We start from the raw sequence: 27,299 nt of genomic DNA, 5'->3' as shown, positions 1-27,299 counted from the left end.
CTAGTCCAACTGTATAATATAAATATTATAAATAATATTACAAATAATGAGCTACACTGTATATTGTATGCTATTTATAGATTTATAGATTTTATACTAATACAATCGCTCAGAGAAAAATATTATGTTTAACAAGTAATATATTTTTCTCTCAAAAAGATAGGGGTCGAATGACTGTGACACCCTGGCCATAGAGGCTTTTATTCTCTATTTTGGTTAGGCCAGGGTGTGACTAGGGTGGGCATTCTATGTTCATTTTCTATGTTTTGGATTTCTTTGTTGTTTGGCCGGTATGGTTCTCAATCAGAGGCAGCTGTCTATCGTTGTCTCTGATTGGGAACCATACTTAGGTAGCGTTTTCCCACTGGGTTGTTGTTTTCTGTTTTTGTGTCTGCACCAGACAGAACTGTTTCGGTTGTTCTCGTTGTTGTTTTGGTTACTCAGTGTTCAGTTAAATAAACAAGATGAACACGTACCACGCTGCACCTTGGTCCCCACCTTCTTCCACCAACGGCCGTTACAATGACAGTATTGACACCCATGTTTAAGATACTGTAGGACCCTCCCCTGTGCGGATAACGGCACTGAGCCTTTTTCAAAAATGTTTTATGAGCTTGAGAGCAATCTTAGACCGTTCCTCCTCAGGTTTTCAATGGGTTTTAAGTCCGGAGACTGACATGGCCATTGCAAAAATCTGATTTTGTGGTCAATTAACCATTTCTTTGTGGATTTTGATGGGCTTACTGTCATGCTGGAAGATCCACTTGTGGCCAAGTTTCAGCCTACTGGCAGAGGCAACCCAGGTTTTTGGCGAAAGTGTCCTGGTACTGGGTAATGTTCATGATGCCGTTGACCTTAACAAGGGCCCCAGGACCAGTGGAAGCAAAATAGTCCCATAACATCAAGGATCCACTACCATATTTTACAGTAGGTATGAGGTTCTTTGCATCGTTCTTTCGACGCCAAACCCACCACTGGTGTGCGTGGCCAAAGAGTTCTATTTCCATTTAATCCAACAAATGTAAATGCCTGAAGTTTGCTAAACGGCATTGGCACTTGGATTGTAACGGGTGCTAAGGTCAGATGACATGAAAGTAAAGCTCTTTGGCCACACACACCAGTAGTGGGTTTGGCGTCGAATAGTGCTGAGTGATTAACCAAAATGTTTGTATTTTTGTTTTTTTAAACAACTAATTGATCAAAATTGATTCAATTATTTGAATTCTATTTAGTGCTCAATGTGCACCTTGCACAGTTTCTCCAGAGATAAATCAGATCAAGCCAGAACTGTGCGATGTAGTAGGGAGTTGTAGTTAAGCACAGAAAATGTGTCAATTAACTACAACAGCTAGGTTTCCATCTAATTGGTGACAGATTTTTAATTGAATATAAAAAAATCTGCATCAAGAAAATAGTAGGTATGGCAACCAAACGGACTTGTTGCTGATAAAGGTCAGTGCGTGATGACATAGTGCACACAAAATGTACTTTTTCGCTTAAAGGTGCACTATGCAGAAATCGCTCTGCCATTCCCTAGTTGCTAAAATGTAAATAGTTAGCCTAATTTCAGTTCACGTAACAAAACAAGCAAGTATAGTGCAGAGAATCACTGTGAAATATAAATATATTTTCCATAAACAAAAATACTGCATTTTCAGCTATTTGAAGCTGGTGAACAAAACCGAAATTAAGACACAAAAACGAAATAGAACAGATCTACCGCTTCTTAGACTTACTTTTAATCAGAATGACAAATCTATCACTCACATTTCTATGTGGATTTGGTCAGGTCGCCCAAAAAGTTACATACAGTGGGGCAAAAAAGTATTTAGTCAGCCACCAATTGTGCAAGTTCTCCCACTTAAAAAGATGAGGCCTGTAATTTTCATCATAGGTACACTTCAACTATGACAGACAAAATTTGAAAAAAATGTAGGATTTGGATTTGTAATGAATTTATTTGCAAATTATGGTGGAAAATAAGTATTTGGTCACCTACAAACAAGCAAGATTTCTGGCTCTAACAGACCTGTAACTTCTTCTTTAAGGTCAATGGCATCATGAACTTTACCCAGTTATCAACATTTTACAATGGCCATCTCGGTCTCCAGACTTGAAACTCATTGAAAACCGGTGGTTTGAATTCACAAGGGAAGTCCAGAAGAGCAGATAAAGGATATCAAGGATATTTTTTCTAAAAACATTTTAGAAAAAAGCTGTCTCGTTATCCTCGCCAGGGGAGGGTGCTGGAGTATTGAAAACAGGGGTGCCAATCATTTTTTATTCTTATCTTGTTGAGAAAAAAAAGCAATTGTATTCATATAAAATAATACAATTTCCTTCTTTTAAAAAGAATCTTTACCAATGTCGCCAATCATTTTAGTCATGACTGTAGTGCACTACTTTTGACCAGGGCTCTAGTCAAAAGTAGTGCACTATATAGGTAATTGGGTGCCATTTGGAACCAAAATCTTTTGTCCCATCATGTTCCCTACCTTGAGGAGAAGCTGATACTTAGTGATCCTCTGCACTGGCTTGATAAGGTAGGAGGAGATTGAGTTGGCCAATCCGTGTCGCTGCTGGATTTCCTGCACACAGAATTGACGACATCATGACGATTAAAGCATATTGATGTTGACATTGGGATACCCTAATGTGATGCCTATCATCATGTGTTTGTCCGAAATGGCACCCTATTCCCTATGGTCACTGTTCATATGTAGTGCACTGTAAAGGGAATAGAGTTCCATTTGGAACAGAAGTCATAAGACTGAGGATGGCTGTGCACTGTCATGCAAAGAGACTGATGGTAGCAAGCAGAAAATTATGATTCCTGTGTTTTAGGGTTGAAGTAAATGGCTAATTGGCACCACCTACAGGTATAAGAGAAACTCATTCACTTACATCGAAGAAGCTTCCAGCATGCTCCAATATGAGTTGGCTGGAATCTGGTTTGTTTTTACAGTAATTTACATACATGTGGAATTTATCAGCCTGCAAAACAGAATGGGAAAATCCAGTCAAATTCAAATTACTGAACATATATTTTCTTACGTGCATATATTTTTCCATATATATATATATATACAGTATATCACTACAACTACGGTAAGCAACGTTCACTGCCAATGCTTAAACCAAGCAGCTTTACAAGAGGTTATCATGGGGCGGCAGGTAGCCTAGTGGTTAGAGCGTTGGACTAGTAACTGAAAGGTTGCAAGATCGAATCCCCGAGCCGATAAGGTAAAAATCGTCGTGGAAATCGTTGTTCTGCCCATGAACAAGTCAGTTAACCCACTGTTCCTAGGCTGTCATTGAAAATAAGAATTTGTTCTTAACTGACTTGCCTCGTTAAATAAAAAATGAATGCTACTGTATGCCTGTTTATGGAAAAAAAGGGCTTTATAAAATACGATTGATTGATTACAGATGTTGTATAAACTAATTGCATTCACATGAAGCCACAAGTCAGAAATGCCCTGTGGGCGGTGTAAGCAAAAAACTAAACACTATGGTTGTATTCACTAGGCACGAAACAGGATGGGACTACCTGGACGTGACCAATAAGAAATACTCATTTTCGGTTTCCATTTCACAACGTTTTCCTTTGTGTGCTCTAATGAACACGACCCATTTTGTGAAAACAGGAGTCTTACCCATGTGACAAAACAATGGCCCACATCTTCAGGTAGCTGTTCATAGTTCACTAGCTCTTTGAGGAAAATGCTGCAATTAGACAGAAAAGAGAGGGTTAACCATGATAATATTCACTGCTTATCATAGAATACGTATTTCCTCAACCAAAATCACATGAAATAGAAGTGATTTGAATTGGTCTCTCATGCAATGATTTGCACCTGAAACACAACAACAAAGCTAACTGATATAACAAGTTGGAATCTCTTTGAAATTAAGGCTGTGTCCCAGATGACACCCTGTTCCCTATATAGTGCCCTACCTTTGACCCCGACCCTGGTCAAAAGAAGTGCACTATATAGGGCATAGGGTGCCATTTGGGACGCATTCTCAATTTGAAAGAGACTCCTTCCTACCTGTTATGGAAGTCATAAATCTCCTGGATGTTGCCGAAGATGATGTGCTCCTTGTTGACGATGCCAGGCGGGATCTCCTCCACCCCACTCGTCATCTCCCACAGGTACGCCTAGACAGGACGAGGAGATGAGAAAGACGCACACCAAATTACATCCTATCATGTCCTACAACCAATCCTCACAAAACATCTTGGGCTTGTTTTTTCATCCTGGCAACCTTTTCGAAGAAGGGTTATAACTGTAATGTGTTTTTTTTTTCTCCAAAAATGTGTTGAATGCACTGGCTGTTAGTTGCTCTGGATAACTAAAATGTTACTGTAATTGAAATACTTGTGTCTGTGACGACCAATGACTGTGTAGGTGGAAAAACAAAGAACAAATCTGACTTATTATATCATTAAAACACCCCAAGAACCACTTCTATGAGTCCATGCCAAGGCCAATACAACCCTGAAAAGAAGAGTTTCATTGCCAAGCGGAAATGGAAGAGGAATAAGCTTACCTCTAAACATTCATGCAAGTCCCTGACATAGGCCTTCTCAGTCTGAAGGAGTTCAGCCATTATGAACCTGGATAAATAAACACATGCAATATTATCACCAACCAGTACCAGTCAAACATTCAAGGGCTTTTCTTTATTTTGACCATTTTCTACATTGTAGAATAATAGTGAAGACATCAAAACTATGAAATAACACATATAGAATCATGTAGTAACCAAAAAAAAAGTGTTAAACAAATCAAAATAGATTTTAGATTCTTCAAAGGAGCCACCCTTTGCCTTGATGACATCTTTGCACACTCTTGGCATCCTCTCAACCAGCTTCATGAGGTAGTCACCTTTAATGCATTCAATGAACAGGTATGCCTAATTAAAAGTTAAGTTGTGGATTTTTTTTCCTTCTTAATGCGTTTGCCCCAGCCCTTCTCCTCCGATTGCTCAGTTTGGCCGGGAGGCCAGCTCTGGGAAGAGTCTTGGTGGTTCCATTTAAGAATAATGGAGGCTACGGTGTTCTTGGGGACCTTCAATGCTGCAGAAATTTTTTGGTACCCTTCCCCAGATCTGTGCCTCGACACAATCCTGTCTCAGAGCTCTACGGACTATTCCTTCAACCTCATGGCTTGGTTTTTGCTCTGACATGCACTGTCAACTGTGGGACCTTCTATAGACAGGTGTGTGCCTTTCCAAATCATGTCCAATCAAGTTGTAGAAACCTCTCAAGGATGATCAATGTAAATAGGATACACCTGAGCTCAATTTTGAGTCTCATAGCAAAAGGTCTGAATACTTATGTAAATAAGGTATTTCTATTTTGTATTTTTTTATACATTTGCAATCATTTCTAAAAACCTGTTTTCATTTTGTCATTATAGGGTATTGTGGGTAGACTGATAAGGAAAACATTTAATTGAATCAATTTTACCATAAGGCTGTAACGTAACAAAATGTGGAAAAAGTCAAGGGGTCGGAATGAACTGAATGAACTGTATATAAACGAGGGATACAGCAGAAAAAGTGAGTGGCGGAACGGGGATCTAACCACTTCTTCAAAGAGCATATGTGTTCTGGCGTGGGCAGACGGCAGCACTACCACTTGACCAGCCCCCAGCACATCATGAAATATTAAACATAGGCCTATACACCTTATGAAAAGCCATAGTACTACCATAGACTTAAGTACTTCGCAACACCTGCTTCCTCCAGCGATTCTTCCCTATTTCTCTCTGTCTGCAGTGTGTACTCACTCTTTCTTCCTGGCTGACTTCCTCTTCTCCTCGTTGACCTCGTGGTTGGGGTCGCGGAGCTTCACCTCCCCAGGATCAGTCAGGCTGGCTGGGATGATGTCCAGCTCCAAGTCCTTATTATCCTACCAGAGACAGAGGGAGCTCTCAGCACACACCCCAAATGGCACCCTATTCCCTATGTAGTGCACTACTTTTGACCAGAGCCCTATGGACCCTGGTCAAAGAAGGGAATAGGGAATAGGGTGCCCTTTGGGACGCATAATTAGAGTCATGTTATATTCCCTTCAGCATGGTCCTTGATGACTCAGCATTCAGCACTCTGACATCAAATAGACTTTTTGAAAAAAAAAACTCTCTTTCAAGTAGAGGAGAAATCAATGCCTGCGTGTCGAGATGAGGACAGGGCTTCAAACTGAGATGTGTTAGGTCTTGCCCCCGGTTTTCCTCGACCCAAGGCAGTAGAGATACTAGCTATAGCAAAGGTATTGTATTGAGCTCACTGGAAGCAGTTTCTTTGTGAGACAGTCACACTTACAGTTGAAGTCGGAAGTTTACATACACTTAGGTACACCACTCCACAAATGTCTTGTTAACAAACTATAGTTTTGGCAAGTCGGTTAGGACATCTACTTTGTGCATGAAACAAGAAAATTGTAAACAATTGTTTACAGACAGATTATTTCACTTATAATTCATTATATCACAATTCCAGTGGGTCAGAAGTTTACATACACTAAGATGACTGTGCCTTTAAACAGCTTGGAAAATTCCAGAAAATGATGTCATGGCTTTAGAAGCTTCTGATAGGCTAATTGACATCATTTGAGTCAGTTGGAGGTGTACCTGTGGATGTATTTCAAGGCCTACCTTCAAACTCAGTGCCTCATTGCTTGACATCATGGGAAAATCAAAAGAAATCAGTCAAAAAAATTGTAGACCACCACAAGTCTGTTTCATCCTTGGGAGCAATTTCCAAATGCCTGAAGGTACCATGTTCATCTGTACAAACAATAGTACGCAAGTATAAACACCATGGGACCACGCAGCCATCATAGAGCTCAGGAAGGATACGTGGTCTGTCTCCTAGAGATGAACGTACTTTGGTGCGAAAAGTTCTAATCAATCACAGAACAACAGCAAAGGACCTTGTGAAGATGCTGGAGGAAACAGGTACAAAAGTATCTATATCCACAGTAAAACAAGTCCTATATCGACATAACCTGAAAGGCCGCTCAGGAAGGAAGAAACTGCGGTTTGCAACTGCACATGGGGACAAAGATCATCGTTTTTGGAGAAATGTCCTCTGGTCTGATGAAACAAAAATAGAACTGTTTGGCCATAATGACCATCGTTATGTTTGGAGGAAAAAGGACGAGGCTTGCAAGCCCAAGAACACCATCCCAACCGTGAAGCACAGGGGTGGCAGCATGATGTTGTGAGGGTGCTTTGCTGCAGGAGGGACTGGTGCACTTCACAAAATAGGTGGCATCATGAGGTAGGAAAATGTGTGGATATATTGAAGCAACATCGAAAAGACATCAGACAGGAAGTTAAGGCTTGGTCACAAATGGGTTTTCCAAATGGACAATGACCCCAAGCATACTTCCAAAGTTGTGGCAAAATGGCTTAAGGACAACAAAGTCAAGGATTTGGAGTGGCCATCGCAAAGCCCTGACCACAATCCCATAGAACATTTGTAGGCTGAACTGAAAAAGCGTGTGCGAGCAAGGAGGCCTACAAACCTGACTCAGTTACACCAGCTCTGTCAGGAGGAATGGGCCAAAATTCACCCAACTTATTGTGGGAAGCTTGTGGAAGGCTACCCGTAACGTTTGATACAAGTTAAACAATTTAAAGGCAATGCTACCAAATACTAATTGAGTGTATGTAAACTTCTGACCCACTGGGAATGCGATGAAAGAAATAAAAGCTGAAATAAATCATTCTCTCTAATATTATTCTGACTTTTCACATTCTTAAAATAATGTGGTGATCCTAACTGGCCTAAGACAGGGAATATTTACTAGGATTAAATGTCAGGAATTGTGAAAAAATGAGTTTAAATGTATTTGGCTAAGGTGTATGTAAAACTTCCGACTTCAACTGTAAGTGTATTTGCCACCTGCATTCACAGCAGGTGGGGTTAGCCCTAAACTCTATAGGGGCCTTACAGGGGCCCTCCAGGGGGCCTTACCTCGGAGCTGATGCCCAGTGATTTCTCCAGGCTGGAGCGATACTTCCCCATCCGGAGGGAAAAGTCTCGGTAGCGCTTGTCCACTGTGGTGACCCACTTCTTCAGCTCAATGACGTGCACATGTCCCTTCTCGACGAAGCTGTCTGCCAACTGAATGAGGAGCTTCACCTTCTCCTTGGTTTGCTGTAGGAAGCCCACAGAGAGATGAGTGTGTGTGTGTGTGTGTGTGTGTGTGTGTGTGTGTGTGTGTGTGTGTGTGTGTGTGTGTGTGTGTGTGTGCACGCATAAGTGAGTTTGCATATATGTGTGTGTATTATAACGTGTGTGTGCATGTAAGCATGATTGCGCGTGAATCTTTCAATAATCTGTAGCCTCCACACTCCTCGTCAATGTCTAGGCTGAAGCTTGAGAGAGTGCAGACATCCCTCAGTAGAGATCTCCTAACACTTGTTTGCTGCCTGAACCACTGATAATGCATTCGCGGTGAAATGCATCAGCAAGTGAAATTAGGAGGCTGCAAATTGCACAGAACAAAGCAGCAAGCATTGTTTTAAGTTGGAGATATGGTTCTTTTGTTGTAGTCATGCGCAATGCTCTTGGTTGGTCATCAATCAACAAGATAATTGAAAAAAACATGCTTATTTTATTTCATAATATGCACCAATTAAAACGGCCAAACTCTATTCACAACGGTATTCAGTTGGTAAGAGACAGACATTCAGTAAATACTAGGAATAGATTGTCCACCATGTGTTATCCAAACAGAAAGGAGAAATAGGCAAAATAACATTTTGTTTTAGAGCAATAAAGAAATTGAATAATTTAACTGAGCAAACCAGAAACCACTCAATATATACATTTAAACAATACTTTAAAACCATTTTATTATAACACATAGAAATGTTGTGTTGGACTATAGCAGATGAAGAATCAATATCTTCTTAGACTGAGTATTTAATGGGTCAATATGTTAGTGTATCATGTCTGTTTGTAACAGTGTGTTTATATGTGAAAATGTGTTTGTATTATAAATTGTATTTTAATGTTTAAGGACTCTCGGAAGATTAGTCCAAATGAAGACTAAAAGAGAAGTGTTTAGTGTTTAGTGTAAGTGTTTAGCTAATGTGATATGCAGGTAAAGGGTCAGCAGTAAGTGAGGGAGTCAGAGCAGACTCCGAACAGTAGCTCTAGGGTTGCGTCGCAAATGGTACCCTGTTCCCTATGTAGGGCACTTCTTTTGACCAGAGCTCTGATCAAAAGTAGTGCCCTACATAGGGAATAGGGTACCATTTGGGATGCAGTCTATATCTGCTTCCCGGCACCAGCTCCATACCTTGGCGGAGACTCGGAATTCCTCATACTCCTTCAGTAGTTCCTGACTCCTCTCGCCGCTCTCTCCAGGGGAGGTGTGAGTGGAGAGGTAATACTCTCCTGTTTCCTGGATCCAGTCTAAAGCCTGTGGAGAGAGACATGGGGGGAAATTAGTGAAGTGAAGAGCTCCCTCATTCTATATTCTTCTCTTCCTCTCTGCATGTCCTCTATCTTTCAACGTTGGCTGTGCTGGCCATCGAAAGCAAATAAAACCCCCACGTATCCTGGCTGGGTCCAGTCCAGGAGGCCAGATGTTATGGACATGCAGTAAAAACACAGCACTCGGAGTGCTTGGGCTGCGTTCAGGAGAGCTCACCTGTTTGGCGCTGCGTTCAAACACCACGTACTGTTGGCACTGATCCAGGCGGCGTTTCTTCATGGTCCAAAAGTGCAGAACCCGGTTCTCCCTCTGGAGTAGCTCGTTGAGAATGGCTAAAGAGAAGAGGGAGGCCCGGGAGCACAGAAAGAAGTTAGCAGATCTTCAAATCAAATCACATTTTATTGGTTGCATACATATATTTCGTATATGTTATTGCAGGTGTAGTGAAATGCTTGTGCTCCTAGCTCCAACAGTGCAGTAATAACTAACAGTGGTGAATACTCCAGAGTTTCAAACAAAACCTCACTAGTCAATATAGAAACATAAGAAACGTTAGAAGTAAGTTTAACTGAAAGTAAACTGAATGTGAAAATAAATATGTAAATTTCCTAAAGAAGAGGAGCCTGAAAAGAGTTATAAGGACTCGTGCTCAGAAGTCAATTTAGTTTGTCCCAAATGATGCCTTATTATTCCATATAGTGCACTGCTTTTGGCCAGCCCTGGTCCAAAGTAGGTGTGCATTGAGTGTGGGAAATGCTCTCTACAAATTAAATATTATTACTATTAGCTGCTATGTAGGGAATAGGGTGCCATTTGGGACAAACACCGTGCTAGTCCAATAAGGCTGTTGTGACTGACCTTTAACCTGCTGCTCAGGACCTCTGGCATGGCCTGACGCACCAGGTATACCCACATTATTCCTGTGGATGTACTTCAGGAACACCTCAGCATTTCTCCTGGCCAATGTGCAAGCCTGTGGCACAAGAAAATACATTGTCGAACAGGTTCCTTGCAATGGACAATGTATCCACAACTACCATCCAAAATACAATGAGAGGTTAGGATATTGCATGTGTATCTATCAACATACTGTTCATTCGGTAAGTATTCAGACACCTTGACCTTTTCCACATTTTGTTACGTTAAAGGCTTATTCTGAAATGTCATCAATCTACACACAATACCCCATAATGACGAAGTGAAAACAGATATTGACATTTTTGCAAATTAAAAAAATAAAAATAAATGAAAAACCTTATTTACATGAGTATTCAGACCTTTTGCATTGATCAACCTTAAAATGTTTCTACAACTTGATTGGAGTCCACCTGTGGTAAACTAAATTGATGGGACATGATTTGGAAAGGCACACACCTGTCTATAGAAGGTCCCACAGTTGACAGTGCATGTCAGAGCAAAAACCAAGCCATTAGGTTGAACGAATTGTCCGTAGAGCTCCGAGACAGGATTGTGTTGAGGCACAGATTTGGGGAAGGGTACTGAAGGTCACCAAAAACACAGTGGCCTCCATCATTCTAAAATGTAAGAAGTTTAGAACCACCAGAGCTGGCCACCCAGCCAAACTGAGCAATCGGGAGAGAGGGCCCTTGGTCTGACAGAGCTCCAGAGTTCCTCTTGACAGCCCACTTGGAGTTTCCGAAAAGGCATCTAAAGACTCTCAGACCATGAGAAACAAGATTCTCTGGTCTGATTAAACCAAGATTGAACTCTTTGGCCGGAATCCCAAGCGTCAAGTCTGGAGAAAACCTGGCCCTATCCCTATGGTGAAGCATGGTGGTGGCAGCATCATGCTGTGGGGATGTTTTTCAGTGGCAGGGACTGTGAAACTAGTCAGGATCGAGGGAAAGATGACCAGAGCAAAGTACAGAGAGATCCCTGCTCCAGAGCGCTCAGGACCTCAGACTGGGGCGAAGGTTCACCTTCCAACAGGACAACGACCCGAAGCACACAGGAAAGACAACGCAGGAGTGGCTTCAGGACAAGTTTCTGAATGTCCTTGAGTGGTCCAGCCAGAGCCCGGACTTGATCCCGTCCTAATATCTCTGGAGAAACCAGAAAATAGGTTTCTATCCAACCTGACAGAGCTTAAGAGGATCTGCAGAGAAGAATGGGAGAAACTCCTCAAATACAAGTGTGCCAAGCTTGTAGCGTCATACTCAAGAAGACTTGAGGTTGTAATCCCTGCCAAAGGCGTTTCAACAAAGTACTGAGTAAAGGTCTGACTACTTATGTAAATGTAATAACCTGTTTTTGCCTTGTCATTATGGGGTATTGTGTGTAGATTGATGAGGGATTTAAATAAATATATATATTGTAGAGTAAGGCAGTAACTCAATAAAACGTGGAAAAAGTGAGGCGGTCGGAATACTTTTTAAATGTGCTGTGGATACATCACTGTCAACATGGTTATTTGTTTTTGTTTGACAATAAGTAAACTGGCATCCACAACATGTCCTGCAAGAGGTGGACATGTATTCCAGCTCTGTAATGAGAAAATAAATATGAAACCAAACAGCTACGTGTTGCAGAATAACGATGAGCTCTACTGAAAATAATTAGACAGACAGAACAGCATCAGTTCAGGGTCTGTGAATATGCAGCAAATGAATGATCAATAGAACATGGGTTACGTCCCAAATGGCACCCAATTCCCTATAGTGCACTACTTTCCATTCAGGGAGGTGTCAGAAACACACTTACAAAAAAGTAATGAAAATATAAGGCCACATTATGGCTGAGAAGAACCAGCCGGAGTAATGGCAGCTGGTAGAGCTTGATGAGTTAATGCAACATGGCGGCAACTTTAAGACTCAATAACTGTTTGAACTGTTTCATACTACAGCGGATGAAAGAGCGGAAGAAGCACGGAGGTGTGGAAATGGACAGCTAGGAAGAAGGAAAGGAGCGGAATGTAGAGGGAAGCAGAGTGCTGAGAAAGATTGTCAAGTACAAAAATAAAAAAAAATACTCTGGTAGGTCAGAAATTGAACCTGACGAGAGTAAAGATGAATTACCTACGGTGGCAGGTGTGGTGAAGACCACAGAGTTCAAGCCTCGCCCTGATGATGACAAAGATGATTCTGGTGCAGTAGGATTGAGATTTTTGGAGAGAATGGATTGCCTTCTGGCTGATCCATATGTGGTGTCAGTTTGGGTGGAGAAGAGGTTGGGGACTGTTGAATTGGTGAAAGTAACTCGAAGTGGACTCGTGATTGCTTTTTTGTGTGTCTTCCGTCCAGAGGGAGCGGGTGCTCAGCACAACGCGCCTCAGGACAGGACCTGTGACTTGCTTTGATATGGAGCGGGTTGCTGTTGAAAGGAGTGATAACTGGGGTGGCATTTAAATGTTGAGGAGGATCAACTGAAATGGAAGATTGCCGATGTTTGTGACACCCGCCGTTTGCTGTGACGCAGACACGGTGGAGAGCATGGTGAAACACAGAAGACACCATCTGTCCTGCTGAGTTTTGATGCAGAGTCTTTACCCGACAGTCAAGTTAGGAGGTTTCAGTTTTCCCGTGAGAGCTTTTGTCCCGAACCCATTACAGTGTTTTAGGTGCCAAGCTTATGATCATGTTGCAGCAGTGTGTAGGAGGGAAATTCCTAAATGTGAGAAGTGTGCAAGAGGGCATGAGTCAAAGGAATGTGTAGTATCATTGGAAAATGCTGTGTGTGTTAATTGTAGGGGTACCCATGTTGCTGGAGATCAGAAGTGTCCGGTGAGAGAAAGATAGATTGAGGTTGCCAGGGTCAGAGTAGTACAGAAGATGTTGTATGCTGAGGCATTGAAGAAAGTAGTAGAGGAAGATGGTACATGGTAAGGAATCCTAAAGGGCTCCCTGTGAGTAGGCAAAGGGCAATAGAGAGTGACAGGAATAACATGTGCTTCAGTAAGGTTGGCTTCTTAGCCATGGTTATCAACTGTACTGCAGAAAATGGATTATAAATCACAGAAAATGTACTTAACAAAATATAAATGCAACATGTAGAGGGTCCCAGAAATTTCCCCCAAAAAGTTATTTCTCTAAAATGTTGTGCACAAATTTGTTTAAATCCCTGTTAGTGAGCATTTCACCTTTGGTAAGATAATCCATCCACCTGACAGGTGTAGCATTTCAAGAAGCTGAATAAACAGCATGATAATTACACTTGTGCACCGTGTGCTGGGGACAATAAAAGGATACTCCAAAATGTGCAATTTTGTCAGACAACAACACAATGCCATAGATGTCTCAAGTTTTAAAGGGAGTGCACAATTGGCATGCTGATTGCAGGAATGTCCACCAGAGCTGTTGCCAGAGAATTTCATGTTAATTTCTCTACCATAAGCTGCCTCCAACGTCGTTTTAGAGAATTTGGCAGTACGTCCAACCGGCCTTACAACCGCAGACCACTTGTAACCATGCCAGCCCAGGACCTCCACATCGGGCTTTTTCCCCTGCGGGATCATCTGAGACCAGCCACCTGGACAGCTGATGAACCTGAGTAGTATATCTGTCTGTAATAAAGCTATTTTGTGGGGAAAAACTCATTCTGATTGGCTAGGCCTGGCTCCCCAATGGGTGGGCCATAGCCCACCCATGGTTGGCCCCTCCCCAGTAATGTGAAATCCGTAGATTATGGCCTAATTAATTGATTTAAATTGACTGATTTCCTTACATGAACTGTAACTCAGTAAAATCGTTGAAATTGTCACATGTTGCGATTTTGTTTCTTCAGGTGGCAGCTGCAGAGAGGTACTTGGGTGTATGAGGTTTTACTGCAGAAGAGTTACAAGGTGTGTTGAACGATAGTGTCCCGCCCTGTAGGATCAGATAGGGCCAAGTAGTGGAATAGCGTGTGAGGCTTTATTAATGGGTGTAGGGTTACTTGGTAGGGCAATATTTCTTCCCTTTCCCAATTATTTTTCCCTACCCTATTAGTTTCACAAAGTGTAATTAATTTACACTCTAGAACAGTAGGCAGACACAGCCCACACATTAGGCGGTGGTGACGGTTAGCTAGCTACGTTCATCTGTTTTTTGTTAACATTGTAGCTAAATCGGATTGCTAGCTCGCTACTTAATTATTCGGACTATATACTAATTGTCTGTGTTTGTTTGTTATTTTCTTTGCAGACGATCATGATATACCGGCACAGACAAATGAGGCACAGGGAAAAGGGCGCCATTTGAGACGGAACCATTCTTCTCTGCTGTACCTTGAGGAAGGCTTCCTTCTGCTCCAGGTGTTTGCTGATGAGGGGGATGACATGGTCCGTCTCAGCCATGGCTCCCAGCTTGTCATGGCCACCACACCAGTCCTCATCTCGCCTGTACTCTTGCTCCAGACTCTCCAGCACACTGCATACCTGAAGAGGGCAGTTAGGAGGAGTCTCAGTTAGTCCTCACAGTAGGTCACACACAGTTTCGAGGTGCCAAGGAACCGGAAGTACAGCCGTTATGCAGCCTTTTCCGTCTTTGAGTTAAAAAAATGTAAAAAAAATAATGTACCTTTATTTAACGAGGCAAGTCAGTTAAGAACAAATACTTATTTACAATGACGGCCTAGGAACAGTGGGATAACTGCCTTGTTCAGGGACAGAACGGCAAGATTTGGACCTTCTCAGCTTGAGGATTCGATCTAGCAACCTTTCAGTTACTGGCCCAAAGCTCTAACCACTAGGCTACCTGCTGCCCAGTTTAACCAAACACAAAACCACATCATCCTCTGTGTCTTTTTATTTTATTAAAGGAGTGGGAATTCATATTTTTTTCTTGTGTATTGAGGTTATAGCTAGAGACAGGATGATGTGATTAAAGAGAGAACGCCTCTCAAGTAGGCCCTCCAGGCCTCCACCACCATTTGTCTTAATGGATGGGAAATGCTTGAGGCGGTTTTTGAGTGATTCAGCTAAAACTAAAAACAATTCAGGGAGCACTGCGTGTGGGTGGGGTGGACACACACCTGCTCTGAAGTCTTGTAGAAGGCCACAGAAGCGTTGACCAGCTTGAGTCGATCCTCCATCTTGAGCATGAGCTGCTGCCAGTGCATGGCCACCTTCTCGGCGCAGGCCCGTATGCCGTCCGGGTCAAAGTGGCCCGCCTGGAGCATGACCTCAGCCTTCTGCTGCACCTGCAGGGCACTCTGGTGGGTCTTCTGGAGGGAATTGGCATGAAACAGGGACTGAGGGGACAGAGAGAGAGAGGGTTGTTTAGGGTCAGGGTAAGTGAGGGGTCAATGTTACATGAAAGTGTCTTAATTGTAATGTACATGGTAAAGTTTTTACAAAGTGAACATGTGCTAAGACTTGAGATTGTTTCATGTTTACATTTTTCTTCTACAATTATGTTTTTTGGGGGGGGGGCTGTGAGAACATTCACTAAGTGCGTCATTGGAGCATGTCGAAACCGAGAGGTTCAAAAGAAAGGGTAGCGCTGCTCTCGGATCAGCTTTCCCCATTCAAATCTAACCTCAATTACTTCATAATACTGATGACGGATCAGCTCCTAGAGAGATATTATCACCTATGGCTGCAAATACAGAGGTGGCTTATTCTAACGCTGACCCAATAATGATGCACTAAATCACAGATTTGGCATATCGTTGCGCATGTTGCTACACACCATGAAATATATTGAGACAGAAGGCTACAATTTGCATGACTTCAATATGATTTCCTATAGGCCTACTGTATTCATCCTTTAATGTAGTCATCTCGGTTTTCATTTGAAGCAAGTTTTCATCCCTCCGCATGTTTAACAATGGCAAAGACGTTGGCAACTTTGTATCTGTTGTCAACTTCCGAAGTTTTCAGCGGTCACTGAGAGACAGACGAACGTCTTGATTCCATGTTTGGCAGAGAGAGGGCAAAAAAAAGAGCATCTAACAGCGCACCCAGCTGTTCTACGTTGTCTGAGGCAGGTGATAAATAACAAGAGTTTTTCAAGTTTTAACTTTTTCGAGCTGTTTCCCAAAAATGTACGGCTCGAAAATATTTAATGACGCTCCTACAATGGTTCTAATTATGAACTTAGCCATAAGATGCTTTTGGGAAACTGGGCCTGGTCAATAGTAGTGCACGGTATGGGAAATAGGGTGCCATTTGTGATGTACCCTAGTCTGCCGACTTCCTCTCCTTTTGTTTCATCATCTCACATACGTATGTCCTCTAGGGAGGAAAGATTCAGTTGTAACCGTGTCAAACGGCTGCCTGTTTCTGTTGCTTGGCTAGTCAGCAGCATCACAAAGGAAGAAATACATCTACATTTAAGAGACACCGAATGCACGTTTTTACAAGTGTACTCAATCTTACGGAAATAAATCCTGACAGGCAAACTACCATGTTGTGCTTTCCGTGCCAGATCCAGGCCTGGTTTACAACTATGAATTCACCAGAGATAACCAACGCAGGAGAAACGGAAAGGATGCAGTCAAGAGCCATTCAACATTTCTGCACTTACACAAGAAGGAATACAGTATTTCACTTCTAGTTACTACTTTTAATCAAAAACAAAGCAAAGTTCAGGAATTGTCTCCAAACAGAATGCAATCAATTGAGTATGTCTTTTGAATTGAGTTTGAAAATTCCATTTGAAATATGTATTGAATCGGTACAACAAGGCAATGTACCGTTACATAACAAACATGGACTTTCCTCGCTGGATGACTCCTGTTACCCAACACTATAGGCCTTCCTACACTATACCATGGAGCATGCTTGCGCCCTAAATGCCACCCTATTCCCTTTATAGTGCACTACTTTCCCCCTGGGTCCATAGGGCTTTGGTCAAAAGTGGTGCACTACAGTATATAGGGAATAGGGTGCCATTTGGGATGCACACCAGGCAACTGGTCCACAGCTAATGGAGGGTAACTCCTCAGGGAATGACAGGAACAACAGCCATACACCTTTCCTAAAGCATCCATCTCAGAGGAGTATTATACCAAATAACAGTGTAGAACGCTCTGCCAATGCAGTTACCTTAACAATATCCATTTAGCATCTAATATGATACACTACATGACCAAAAGTATGGTGACACCCTTTCAAATGAGTGGATTCAGCTATTTCAGCCACACCCGTTGCTGACAGGTGCACAAGAAATGTTCGTCGGGAGATTCATGAAATGGGTTTCCATGGCCGAGCAGCCGCACACAAGCCTAGGATGCCCATGCGCAAAGCCAAGCGTCGGCTGGAGTGGTGTAAAGCTTGCCGCCATTGGACTCTGGAGTGATGAATCACGCTTCACCATTTGGCAGTCCGACGGAAGAATCTGTGTTTGGCGGATGCCAGGAGAATACTACCTGCCCCAATGCATAGTGCCAACTGTAAAGTTTGGTGGAGGAGGAATAATAGTCTGGGGCTGTTTTTCATGGTTCGGGCTAGGCCCCTTAGTTCCAGTGAAGGAAAATCATAACAACAGCATACAATGACATTCTAGACGATTCTGTGCTTCCAACTTTGTGATGACAGTTTTGGGGAAGGCTCTTTCCTGTTTCAGCATGACAATGCCCCCGTGCACAAAGCAAGGTCCATACAGACATGGTTTGTCGAGATCGGTGTGGAAGAACTTGACTGGCCTGCACAGAGCCCTGACGTCAACCCCATCGAACACCTTTGGGATGAATTGGAACGCCGGCTGCGAGCCAGGCCTAATCGGCCAACATCAATACCCGACCTCACTAATGCTCTTGTGGCTGAATGGAAGCAAGTCCCCACCGCAATGATCCATCATCTAGTGGAAATAATGCCCATGATTTTGGAAAGATGTTCAACGATTGATACATGTAGTGTCTCAACCGGCTGGTTGAGCACATTTTTACCAAATTCTTCCTTTTTAGCCTTTACATGTTAACTATTTATTTTCACATTCCTACTCTTCAAGGTCTCTACTAACAGGAATGGTACAATATGAATCCCTCACCTACTGCATTCCTGCCATTTATCCCATATCTTTGGTCACTGATTTTTTGTTTTCTTACAGACCTCTGAGTAGGCAAAGTTAAAGTGCCACAACACTGAACTGCGGCAACCCAAAAGGATACAATGTATGTAAATGTCAAAACATGCTCTACCCGCCGGTTGGAAATAAGGTTGAAGAGCTTATTTTCATTCCCACAAATGGATTCAGAGTTGTGCTGGATGGGATTCAGGACACACACATGCATGCTCGCACAAAAGAATGCACTGGAACAGGCCACTGGGCCTCCGGTACCAGGCTCCAGTTCTCAGAGTGAGAGCCACGGCAGAGCCTGTGTGTGCTGATACAGGACTTTACCGGGCAGCCCCATCCGGTGTGTGTGTGTGAGCGTTTGCCGTCATGCTCAGACCAGCAGCTATTTAAAGAGCTGAACGAAAACAAGCAGTGCGCACTGGTGTTGAGAGAGAATGTTTGTGTGTGTGTGTGACTAAGCGTGTATGGAGTTTACACCAAATATATGTGTATGTTTGTGTATGTGTGTGTGCGTGCGCCCATGCGTGTGTATGTAGTTTCATGACAGCGCACATTGAAGTGATTAGCCTTGTCAGTCTGGTTTGGCAGGGGGAAGCGGTTACCTCGATGGCCAGCTGGAACTGTTCATGCTCCCTCTGGAGTTGCTCTGCCTCTGACAGCGAGCTGGCATTCACCATGCTGGCATTCAGCATGGAATCCCCATTCCGGATCCAGCCCAGGACCTGCACAGGACACACAGAGTAGGAGTGCAGTTAGGCCTGGGCCAGAGGAGGCTGGTGAGGGTAGGACGGCTCATAATAATGGCTGGAATTTGGTGAATAGAATGGTATCAAACACATGGAAACATGTTGTTCCTGTGTTTTTCATACCATTCCAATTATTCTGTTCCAGCTATTACTATTATATGAGCCTGTACTCCGACTTAAAGTGCCACCAGCCACCACTGGTGGGCAAACGTTCTGGGCAAACATCAGCTCACAGGAAGCTATGGTCAATGTGGCTAGAAGAACTCTGGATTATTGGTTGGCGTCACGTAACATAATGCAGTACCCATAATGTCACTTTCTTTATGAGCATGAAGATACTCAGACATGGTTAACTGTAAACAGCAGTTGAAAACCTAAGGATGGATTTAGAAATACACAAAGTCATTTAGACAGAGCTTATGTAATACATATCTAATGCAATCCCAAAATCAAGCATGAAATACAACTAGAGGCACAAAGCGCTTCAGAACAGTTTAGCTTCATAAAAGCACACATTTTTGCCATAGTTCGACATAAACAAGGGAATAAACTAGGATTAGCAGTAGTATTTTCTTCACGGGCATTTAACTATTAGATACTACATATGTTCCCTTTTGTTCATTTAGGAATCCCACGAGGGATTAGAAACATGGATTGTTTTTCCTCTCTAGCTTCCTAAAATTCAGAGACCCCCAGGTCAGGGGGATACTGAGGATGGCTAATCTCTACCACCCTCTTTCTTTCTTTATTTCTCTCGCTCTCTATTTCTGTCGGTCTGTCTCTGTACGTGTCTGTCTGTCCCTTCCCCGCTCTCTTTCTTTCTGTCTCCTTCTCTCCCTCTATCTCCCGGTCTCTCTATCTCTCCTCTCTCTTCTTCTTCATATCTCTGTCTCACTCTCCCGCTCTCTTAGCCCTGCCCATTGCTACACCTTCTCCTCCTCCCTCCACCACCACCACCACAATACCTGGGCTGAGCACAGTCCCAGAAGCCTCCTTCAGAAATACTCTGCGACAATCAGGCTTATTTCCTGCCTTCCTTCCATTAGAGTGCATCATGCAAAGTGGAGCCTCTTCACTCCCAAGTCCCCGGTGACAGCAGTTTTGGCCCTCAATTACTACAGCCCAAATGAGAATAGTGCAGAATGCGGCTAGCGCGAGGCGAGACACCGAGGATGGTGTGAGGGAAGTTAGCAGCCATCTGGGAACACCTTCCTCATACTGAGTTGCGCAATCCATGTATCAATCGTCTCAAGGCTTAAAAATCCATCTTTAACCTGTCTCCTCCCCTTCACCGATAATAACTGAAGTGGATTTGACAAGTGATAAGGGATCATGGCTTTCACCTAGATTCACCTTGTCAGTCTATGTCATGTTAAGGTGTTCTTAATGTTTTTCATAGTCAGTGTACGCGTGTCACTACCACACCGACAAACACAGTTCATGATTTACGGAAACTGCAGCATTTTTTCGGTTGAGACGTGTTTCGTCTGAAAATATTATCCAATATATATCAATTTCATTTGATATTGAGGCTGAATAATTAAATAGTAGATTTAATATTGACTATAAGAAGTGATTTGCTATGTGGATGGCCTGGTTGAATTCAGTCAGAGAGCGATCCAGCATATTTTAATCATCCATCTGTATTTCCACAGTTTGTATTTCTTGAATAGTGAATACTGAATGTGCTCTCTGTCAAACTGACATTCAGATTAAAATGTCCTCAACGAGCTGCTCTCTCAGACTGGCGTCCCAAATGGCACCCTATTCCCTACATTGTGCCCTACCTTTGCCCTGGTCAAAAGTCATGTACTATGTCAGGAATAAGGTACCATTTGGGGCGCAACTTCGGAGTGACACAGATGATACTTTACTAGCCTGTCAGAGGATGATTAAATAACCACAACAGCTGAAGAAAATGCATTTCAAGTTTAGTGTTTTTCAATGGCACTGGCATACATTGAGTTGACATTTTACCCTACAAGCAGAAAAGTAGTTAGAAACATGTTTGAGTGAAAAGCAGCCTTCACCAAGCAGCTGATACAAGCCAAACATTGAACCACTGCTGGCAGCCATGCACTCACACCGACCTGTTTGATGTAGGGTGTATCCTGCTGCGTTCTCCCATTGTGTGTGTGTGTGTGTGTGTGTGTGTGTGTGTGTGTGTGTGTGTGTGTGTGTGTGTGTGTGTGTGTGTGTGTGTGTGTGTGTGTGTGTGTGTGTGTGTGTTGGAAACAGCTATGGACTCTCACCAGTCCAGTTCACCCTAATTAGCCATAGTGTGTTTTCTGAGTGCATATACAGTGCCTTCAGAAAGTATTCACACCCCTTGACCTTTTCCACATTTTGTTGTGTTACAGCCTGAATTTTAAATTCATTAAATTGAGATTTTGTGTCACCGGTATACACACAATACCCCATAACATCAAAGTGGAATTATGTTTTTTGAAATGTTTACAAATTAATAAAAAATGAAAAGCTTAAATGTCTTGAGTCAATATGTATTCAACCCCTTTGCTATAGCAAGCCTAAATACGTTCAGGAGTAAATATTTGCTCAACAAGTCACATGATAAATGGCATGGACTCTGTGTACAATAACAGGGGTTAACATGATTTTTGAATAACTACCTCATCTCTGTACCCTACACATATCTGTAAGGTCCCTCACTCGAGCAGTGACTTGCACACACAGACTCAATCACAAAGACCAGGGAGGTTTTCCAATGCCTCACAAAGAAGCGAACCTATTGGTAGATAGGTAAAAAATAAAACAAAAGCAGACACTGAATGTCCCTTTGAGGATGGTGAAGTAATTAATTACACTTTGGATAGTGTATCAATACACCCAGTCACTACAAAGATACAAGCATCCTTCCTAACTCAGTTGCCGGAGAGGAAGGAAACCGCTCAGGGATTTCACCCTGAGGCCAATGGTGACTTTAAAACAGTTACAGAGTTTAATGGCTGTGATAGGAGAAAACTGAGGATGGATCAACAACATTGTAGTTACTCCACAATTACTAACCTAAATGACAGAGTGAAAATAAGTAAAAATAAAAAATATTCCAAAACATGCATCCTGTTTACAATAAGGCACTAAAGTAATACTGCAACAAAATATGGCAAAGAAATGTACTTTATGTCCTGAGAAAATCCAATACAACACGTCACTGAGTACCACTCTTCATATTTTTGTTATGGGTGTTCTTGTCTTCAGCAAGGACCAGGGAGTCTACTTTCCAACAGAGTAGGAGACAAATGCACCTTTCAGCAAGACTATAGCCTAAAACACAAGGCCAAATATACACTGGAGTTGCTTACCAAGATGACATTGAATGTTCCTGAGTGGCCTAGTTACAGTTTTAACTTAAATCGGCTTGAAAATATATGGCAGGACTTGAAAAAAGCAGTCTAGCAATGATCAACAACCAACTTGACAGAGCTTGAAGAAATGTTGTACATTCCAGGTGTGCAAAGCTCTTAGAGACTTACCCAGAAAGACTCACAGCTGTAATCGCTGCCAAAAGTGATTTTAACATTTGAGTCAAGGGTGTGAGATATTCCTGCATTTCATTTTCAATAAACTTGCAAACATTTCCAAAAACATGTTTTCACTTTGTCATTATAGGGTATTGTGTATCACAGGAGGATGGTGGCCCCTTAATTGGGGAGGAATGGTATCAAATACATCAAACACATGGTTTCCATGTGTTTGATGCCCTTCCATTCGCTCCGTTCCAGCCATTATTATGAGCCGTCCTCCCCTCAGCAGCCTCCACTGTTGTGTATAGATGGGTGAGAAGAACATGTATTTAATCCACTTAGAATTCAGGCTGTAACACTGCAAAATGTGGAATAAGTCAAGGGGTATAAATACTTTCTGACGACACTGCACAATTTGAGCGTGTGTATGTGTGTGCGTACTCCCACCCACCTGTTTGACCTCTGACTGCAGGTGGCGGAGCTGCAGACACTCCTGCAGTCTCTTCTGGGTCTGGTCAGCGCTGACGTCCAGCTCATGCTGCTTCTCATGGAGGAACTCCAGCAGCTCCTGGACCTGAGTGGCCAGATCCACCTCTTTTTCCCCAGTCAGCTCAATGCCTGTACCACCACACGAAACTACTGTCACGACCACATGAAACCATACAGTCACATATAGTTATATTCCATAAGTTAGCCTATTCGGGTTGTCGGGTTTTAAAGGTTCTGCTCTTCTTCCTGTCAGCAGAGCCTGAACGCTAAGACCCTACCACTGGGCAATAGGAGTGGCTGCAGACCCTTTGTGGTATATATGAAGGATGTGTTATAAACTGTAGCACTAGGTGGCGCTAGTCCACCAGTCCTTCTCCATTTCAATCTGCCGTGTTCCTTCTCAATTAACAAATTAAATCACCCTACTTAAAAAGACAACACTTCCCTTCAATGTCTAATTAAATAATGACTGTGATTACCCCTAAACCCCGGGGTTATCAAGTCTATCCCAAATGGAACCCTATTCCCTATGATGCACAACGTTTGACCTGAGCTAGGAGGAGCACCACTCCAAAAACCTGCAATGAAACTGTCCATACTGTAAATGCACACTATAAAATGTGACACTAGTACAGCTGGCTATTTTAACCTCCCATCCTGAAATATTGTCTAGAGCCCAGCACAAACCTTTGGAGGGCTTAAGTCTCCATTGGTCCCGACTGAGGGGAATGTCACAGTCCACACAGTCCATGAAGGGCACACGAGGGTGGCCCAGATTTCAGCTCAACCCCCCTCCCTCCCCTTCCTCCCCCCTCTTGGCACAGAGTGATGGCTGGCACGGTAGATGCTCCTCACCCCTCTGGTGTGTGTGAGGGGGGCTATGGGGAGGTGGTGTGTGTGCGTCCCAAATGGTACTCCATTACATATAAAGTGCACTACTTTTGACCCGGGCTCATAGGGCTCTGGTCAAAAGTAGTGTATTATTTTGGGAATAGAGTACAATTTGCGATGCAGCTCAGGCCTCGTATTAAGCCCCATGCAGTGCAGTGGGGAGGGTAAGAGGATTGTGCTGAGGGAGAAGGAAAGCCATGCTTTTTTAACCTAATTCCTGACTCCTCTCTCTCCAGATGGTTAACTCCAGATTCGACCCAGCACCTCTGATGCTGCCTCCCTCCACCCCATCCTACCTATCAACTCCTTCCACTTGGCCCAAGTCAGGTGACCTCTGCTCTCTCTCAGTTGGCAGGGCAGCACATTCTCAGTCACATCAATGCTCCTGTCCCAATCTCTGAACCCGCAGACACAATAGGAGTCTTACAGCCAGAAACAGACTGCCAAATTTCAGATGGGCTTTTTCATTTTTAGCCCAGCCGGCATGTCTAAATCGTTTGTTTAGTTGTTGTGCAGAATGATCGTTGTATGGCAAATAATGGGAGCCTGAAGGGAAGAAATGGGACTGTTTTTGGGCCTTCAAGACAAAAAATGCACCTGTGTTAGAAAAGGCTGGACCTCAGCTAGAAAGGTGGCTGTCAGAAGTATTACAATGTAAACATACTTTTAATCTGCATATTTCAAGACATGGCATATGGGGGTGTAGTGAGATACCCAATGGACTGGACGATTCTCTTCTCATCACTCATCTTGAAAAAACGTATACTTAAAACTTGAAAAATGTATATACTAAAAACTTGAAAATCAATCAACCCACCATCAACAGAATGGAAAAATCGAGTGATTTTTTATTAAAATATTGAAATAGCACGGGCGACCGAGAAAAACAAATTGATACAATTTAAGGCCTAGTGGCAAACAATCATGCAGGCATTAGGGATGGGGGTGTGGCCAGGCACTAGGGATGGGGGTGTGAGCTTGTGATTCTGGGCAGATGAGATGTAATCAATGTTTGTGTGCATCTGTAAGTTCTTGTTCGTATGTATACGTTTGTAAATGGAGTAAAAAAAATACAAAATACAAAAAGAAAAAAGAAAGTTAAAGGAGAAATGCTTCAACCTAACCTAAGGAAGGCCTTAAAAATGGTCAAAGACTCCAGCCACCCAAGACATAAACATAACACCGGGAAGTGTTATAAGCATTAGAAAGTATATATACTGTAAATAGGCATATGTCTGGATTTGATTAGAGCTTTGATCTAGCCTGATGCAACCTGAGCCTGATGAGCCATCCTAAAAAAATAAATGATGAGCCCTACATTAAAGTCATTTAATTATCCCAAGCCCCCCAAAAAACAAATGATTGTGCCGTTATCCAACACATATACGGTTTAGGCTACAGCACATTACGCACAACAGAAAAAAAGCCCATAGATATAGCCAGCTATATGCTCTCTTGGGTAAATAAATGAAACCAGCTCCAGTAGGCAAATCTGTTTTAGTGTGAACTGTATTACTGTACTGTATTGTATCATACGGACTGCTGAAACCATGATAAAGCAGAAGAGAACATGTGATTCTGGTGCAGCACATGCAGCCTACAAAGTTACAAGTATAGACTAGCGAATTTGATTTTCATTTAGAAATTGAATAGGGCCTATTTGTATAATTAGTAGGCTGACGCATATACAGTATGCTGACACACGCATATTCCCCTAATATTCTTAGCCTACCTCCTCTTCCTCTCTCTATTGTTGCTTCATTCCTTCCTCGCTTTCAACAGTTGAATGAAATAAGTTTAGTTGTCTGTATCTTATCATTCTAATGACATCCTTGAATAATATAGGACAAAAAATGAGATGCAGAAGGCTTTCACTTCTCTTCACAAAGTTTTAATGCTTATGGGTCTGAATGAATAACTCCTATATCGCTCGTTCGCTCTTCTTTCAAACTACCCGTGAGTTCTATTTGGCTGCTTTTTTAACATTCAGCCAACAAGAGTTTGCGTCCCTCTTCGAATAGTCCACTGGCGTAAAAAAAATGCACAAATAAAATAAATGTCCAGCAAGCTATTCTAGTCTAGCTTTTCCTGAGTGGGACTCCAAGAGCTAAGGAGCGTTTAGTAATGAGAGGCCAGCGGAGCACAGCTGCGTGTGTATTGGGCAAGAGACAGAGGTCATAAGTTCGAAGCTTATTATGCACAACCCATCATTAATTAGATACATATAAGGATAATACTGCATTGGATGTATTACTGTATGTATTAGAGCTAGGCTAGAACATCTATATATAGGGCTATATTTATATATCAATATAGAACAGGATTATCTATTTTGGATGCAATTAGAATGGAGTGGCTGGAGAGAGAGAAAGACTGCGAGAGTTTTCACGCGTGCACTGATTTAAAGCAACGACATTCGTTTGATAGCCTGTTTTAAAACTCTGCAGCTTCAATTTAAAAAGGTAAAGCCTTTATGATTAAAAAATAAGGTGACCCGAAAGACAGATAAGAGGTGGGTAAAATAGACGTGCATTCGGTCTTTATATTACTGTAGCATAGACTATGCTGAAGAAAATGCAGGCCTATCTGTCACAAGAAAAAAAAAGTTACCATGATGAGATGATAGGTCTACATGCATTGTGAACTGAGCTCCATACTGAGATGGGCTGTCTGTCCCCACCCTGAGCGTTGATGATTCATCATGCAGAGGCCTTAGAGAAGCCAGATTTAGACATCGCATAATTTAACAGTTCCATTTCACGTCATGCTGTTCATATAAATAATTTATTATAATTTACCGGCTTCTCGCAGAAAAGGGAGTGGTTTTGGGTGGTAAATCCCGGTACAGGGTTTCCATTATTCAAATGATGTACTCTCCCTCCCTTGTAACCGGCTCCAGTCTGGTCTCAGTATCGCTCACCTGAGGCCTGGACTTCCATGATGTACTGGTGCAGGTCCTGTCCCTGCTGCATCACCTCGAAGGTCATGTTGTTCATGGCCAGCTTGCGCTCCGTGTGGCGCTGCAGCCGCTGCTCGGCCAGGTTCAGGTCCTCCGAGTTGAAGTCGTTCACCTGGCGCAGCAGGTCCTCGTTCCACGAGTCCAGCTCCGCCGTCACCTGCAGGGAGGTCAGCCAGGCAAGGTTAATGATGTTAGTGGTGCACCTGGATGGGCCAAGGTACTCACACTGAGACCGAGTGTTATCGATTATGGAATTAAGTCGTTATGTGCAGCTCAGATGATACTGTGAAAGATGAAGCTATACCAAAC

General features: G+C 42.7%; 1 protein-coding gene across 1 annotated transcript in view; it reads right to left on the bottom strand.

Moving 5' to 3' along the window:
• LOC139380339 (kalirin-like) overlaps positions 1–27,299 on the bottom strand; it is a 281,823-nt gene that overhangs the window by 80,761 nt on the left and 173,763 nt on the right. The window contains exons 14-28 of the mRNA XM_071122954.1: positions 26,952–27,147; positions 23,103–23,269; positions 19,023–19,142; positions 15,431–15,649; positions 14,685–14,834; positions 10,322–10,436; positions 9,680–9,795; positions 9,326–9,448; positions 7,993–8,175; positions 5,799–5,920; positions 4,555–4,621; positions 4,053–4,162; positions 3,657–3,726; positions 2,905–2,994; positions 2,496–2,588 (exon numbers count right to left, since the gene is read on the bottom strand). Coding sequence (XP_070979055.1) covers positions 2,496–2,588; positions 2,905–2,994; positions 3,657–3,726; positions 4,053–4,162; positions 4,555–4,621; positions 5,799–5,920; positions 7,993–8,175; positions 9,326–9,448; positions 9,680–9,795; positions 10,322–10,436; positions 14,685–14,834; positions 15,431–15,649; positions 19,023–19,142; positions 23,103–23,269; positions 26,952–27,147 — 1,941 coding nt within the window. The remainder of the gene's footprint in view (positions 1–2,495; positions 2,589–2,904; positions 2,995–3,656; positions 3,727–4,052; positions 4,163–4,554; positions 4,622–5,798; positions 5,921–7,992; positions 8,176–9,325; positions 9,449–9,679; positions 9,796–10,321; positions 10,437–14,684; positions 14,835–15,430; positions 15,650–19,022; positions 19,143–23,102; positions 23,270–26,951; positions 27,148–27,299) is intronic.

This window comes from Oncorhynchus clarkii, chromosome 22, assembly GCF_045791955.1.
Source record: "Oncorhynchus clarkii lewisi isolate Uvic-CL-2024 chromosome 22, UVic_Ocla_1.0, whole genome shotgun sequence".
Lineage (NCBI taxonomy): Eukaryota > Metazoa > Chordata > Actinopteri > Salmoniformes > Salmonidae > Oncorhynchus > Oncorhynchus clarkii.
Note: the sequence above shows the minus strand (reverse complement) of the source record. Positions and strands in the feature narration are given on the sequence as shown.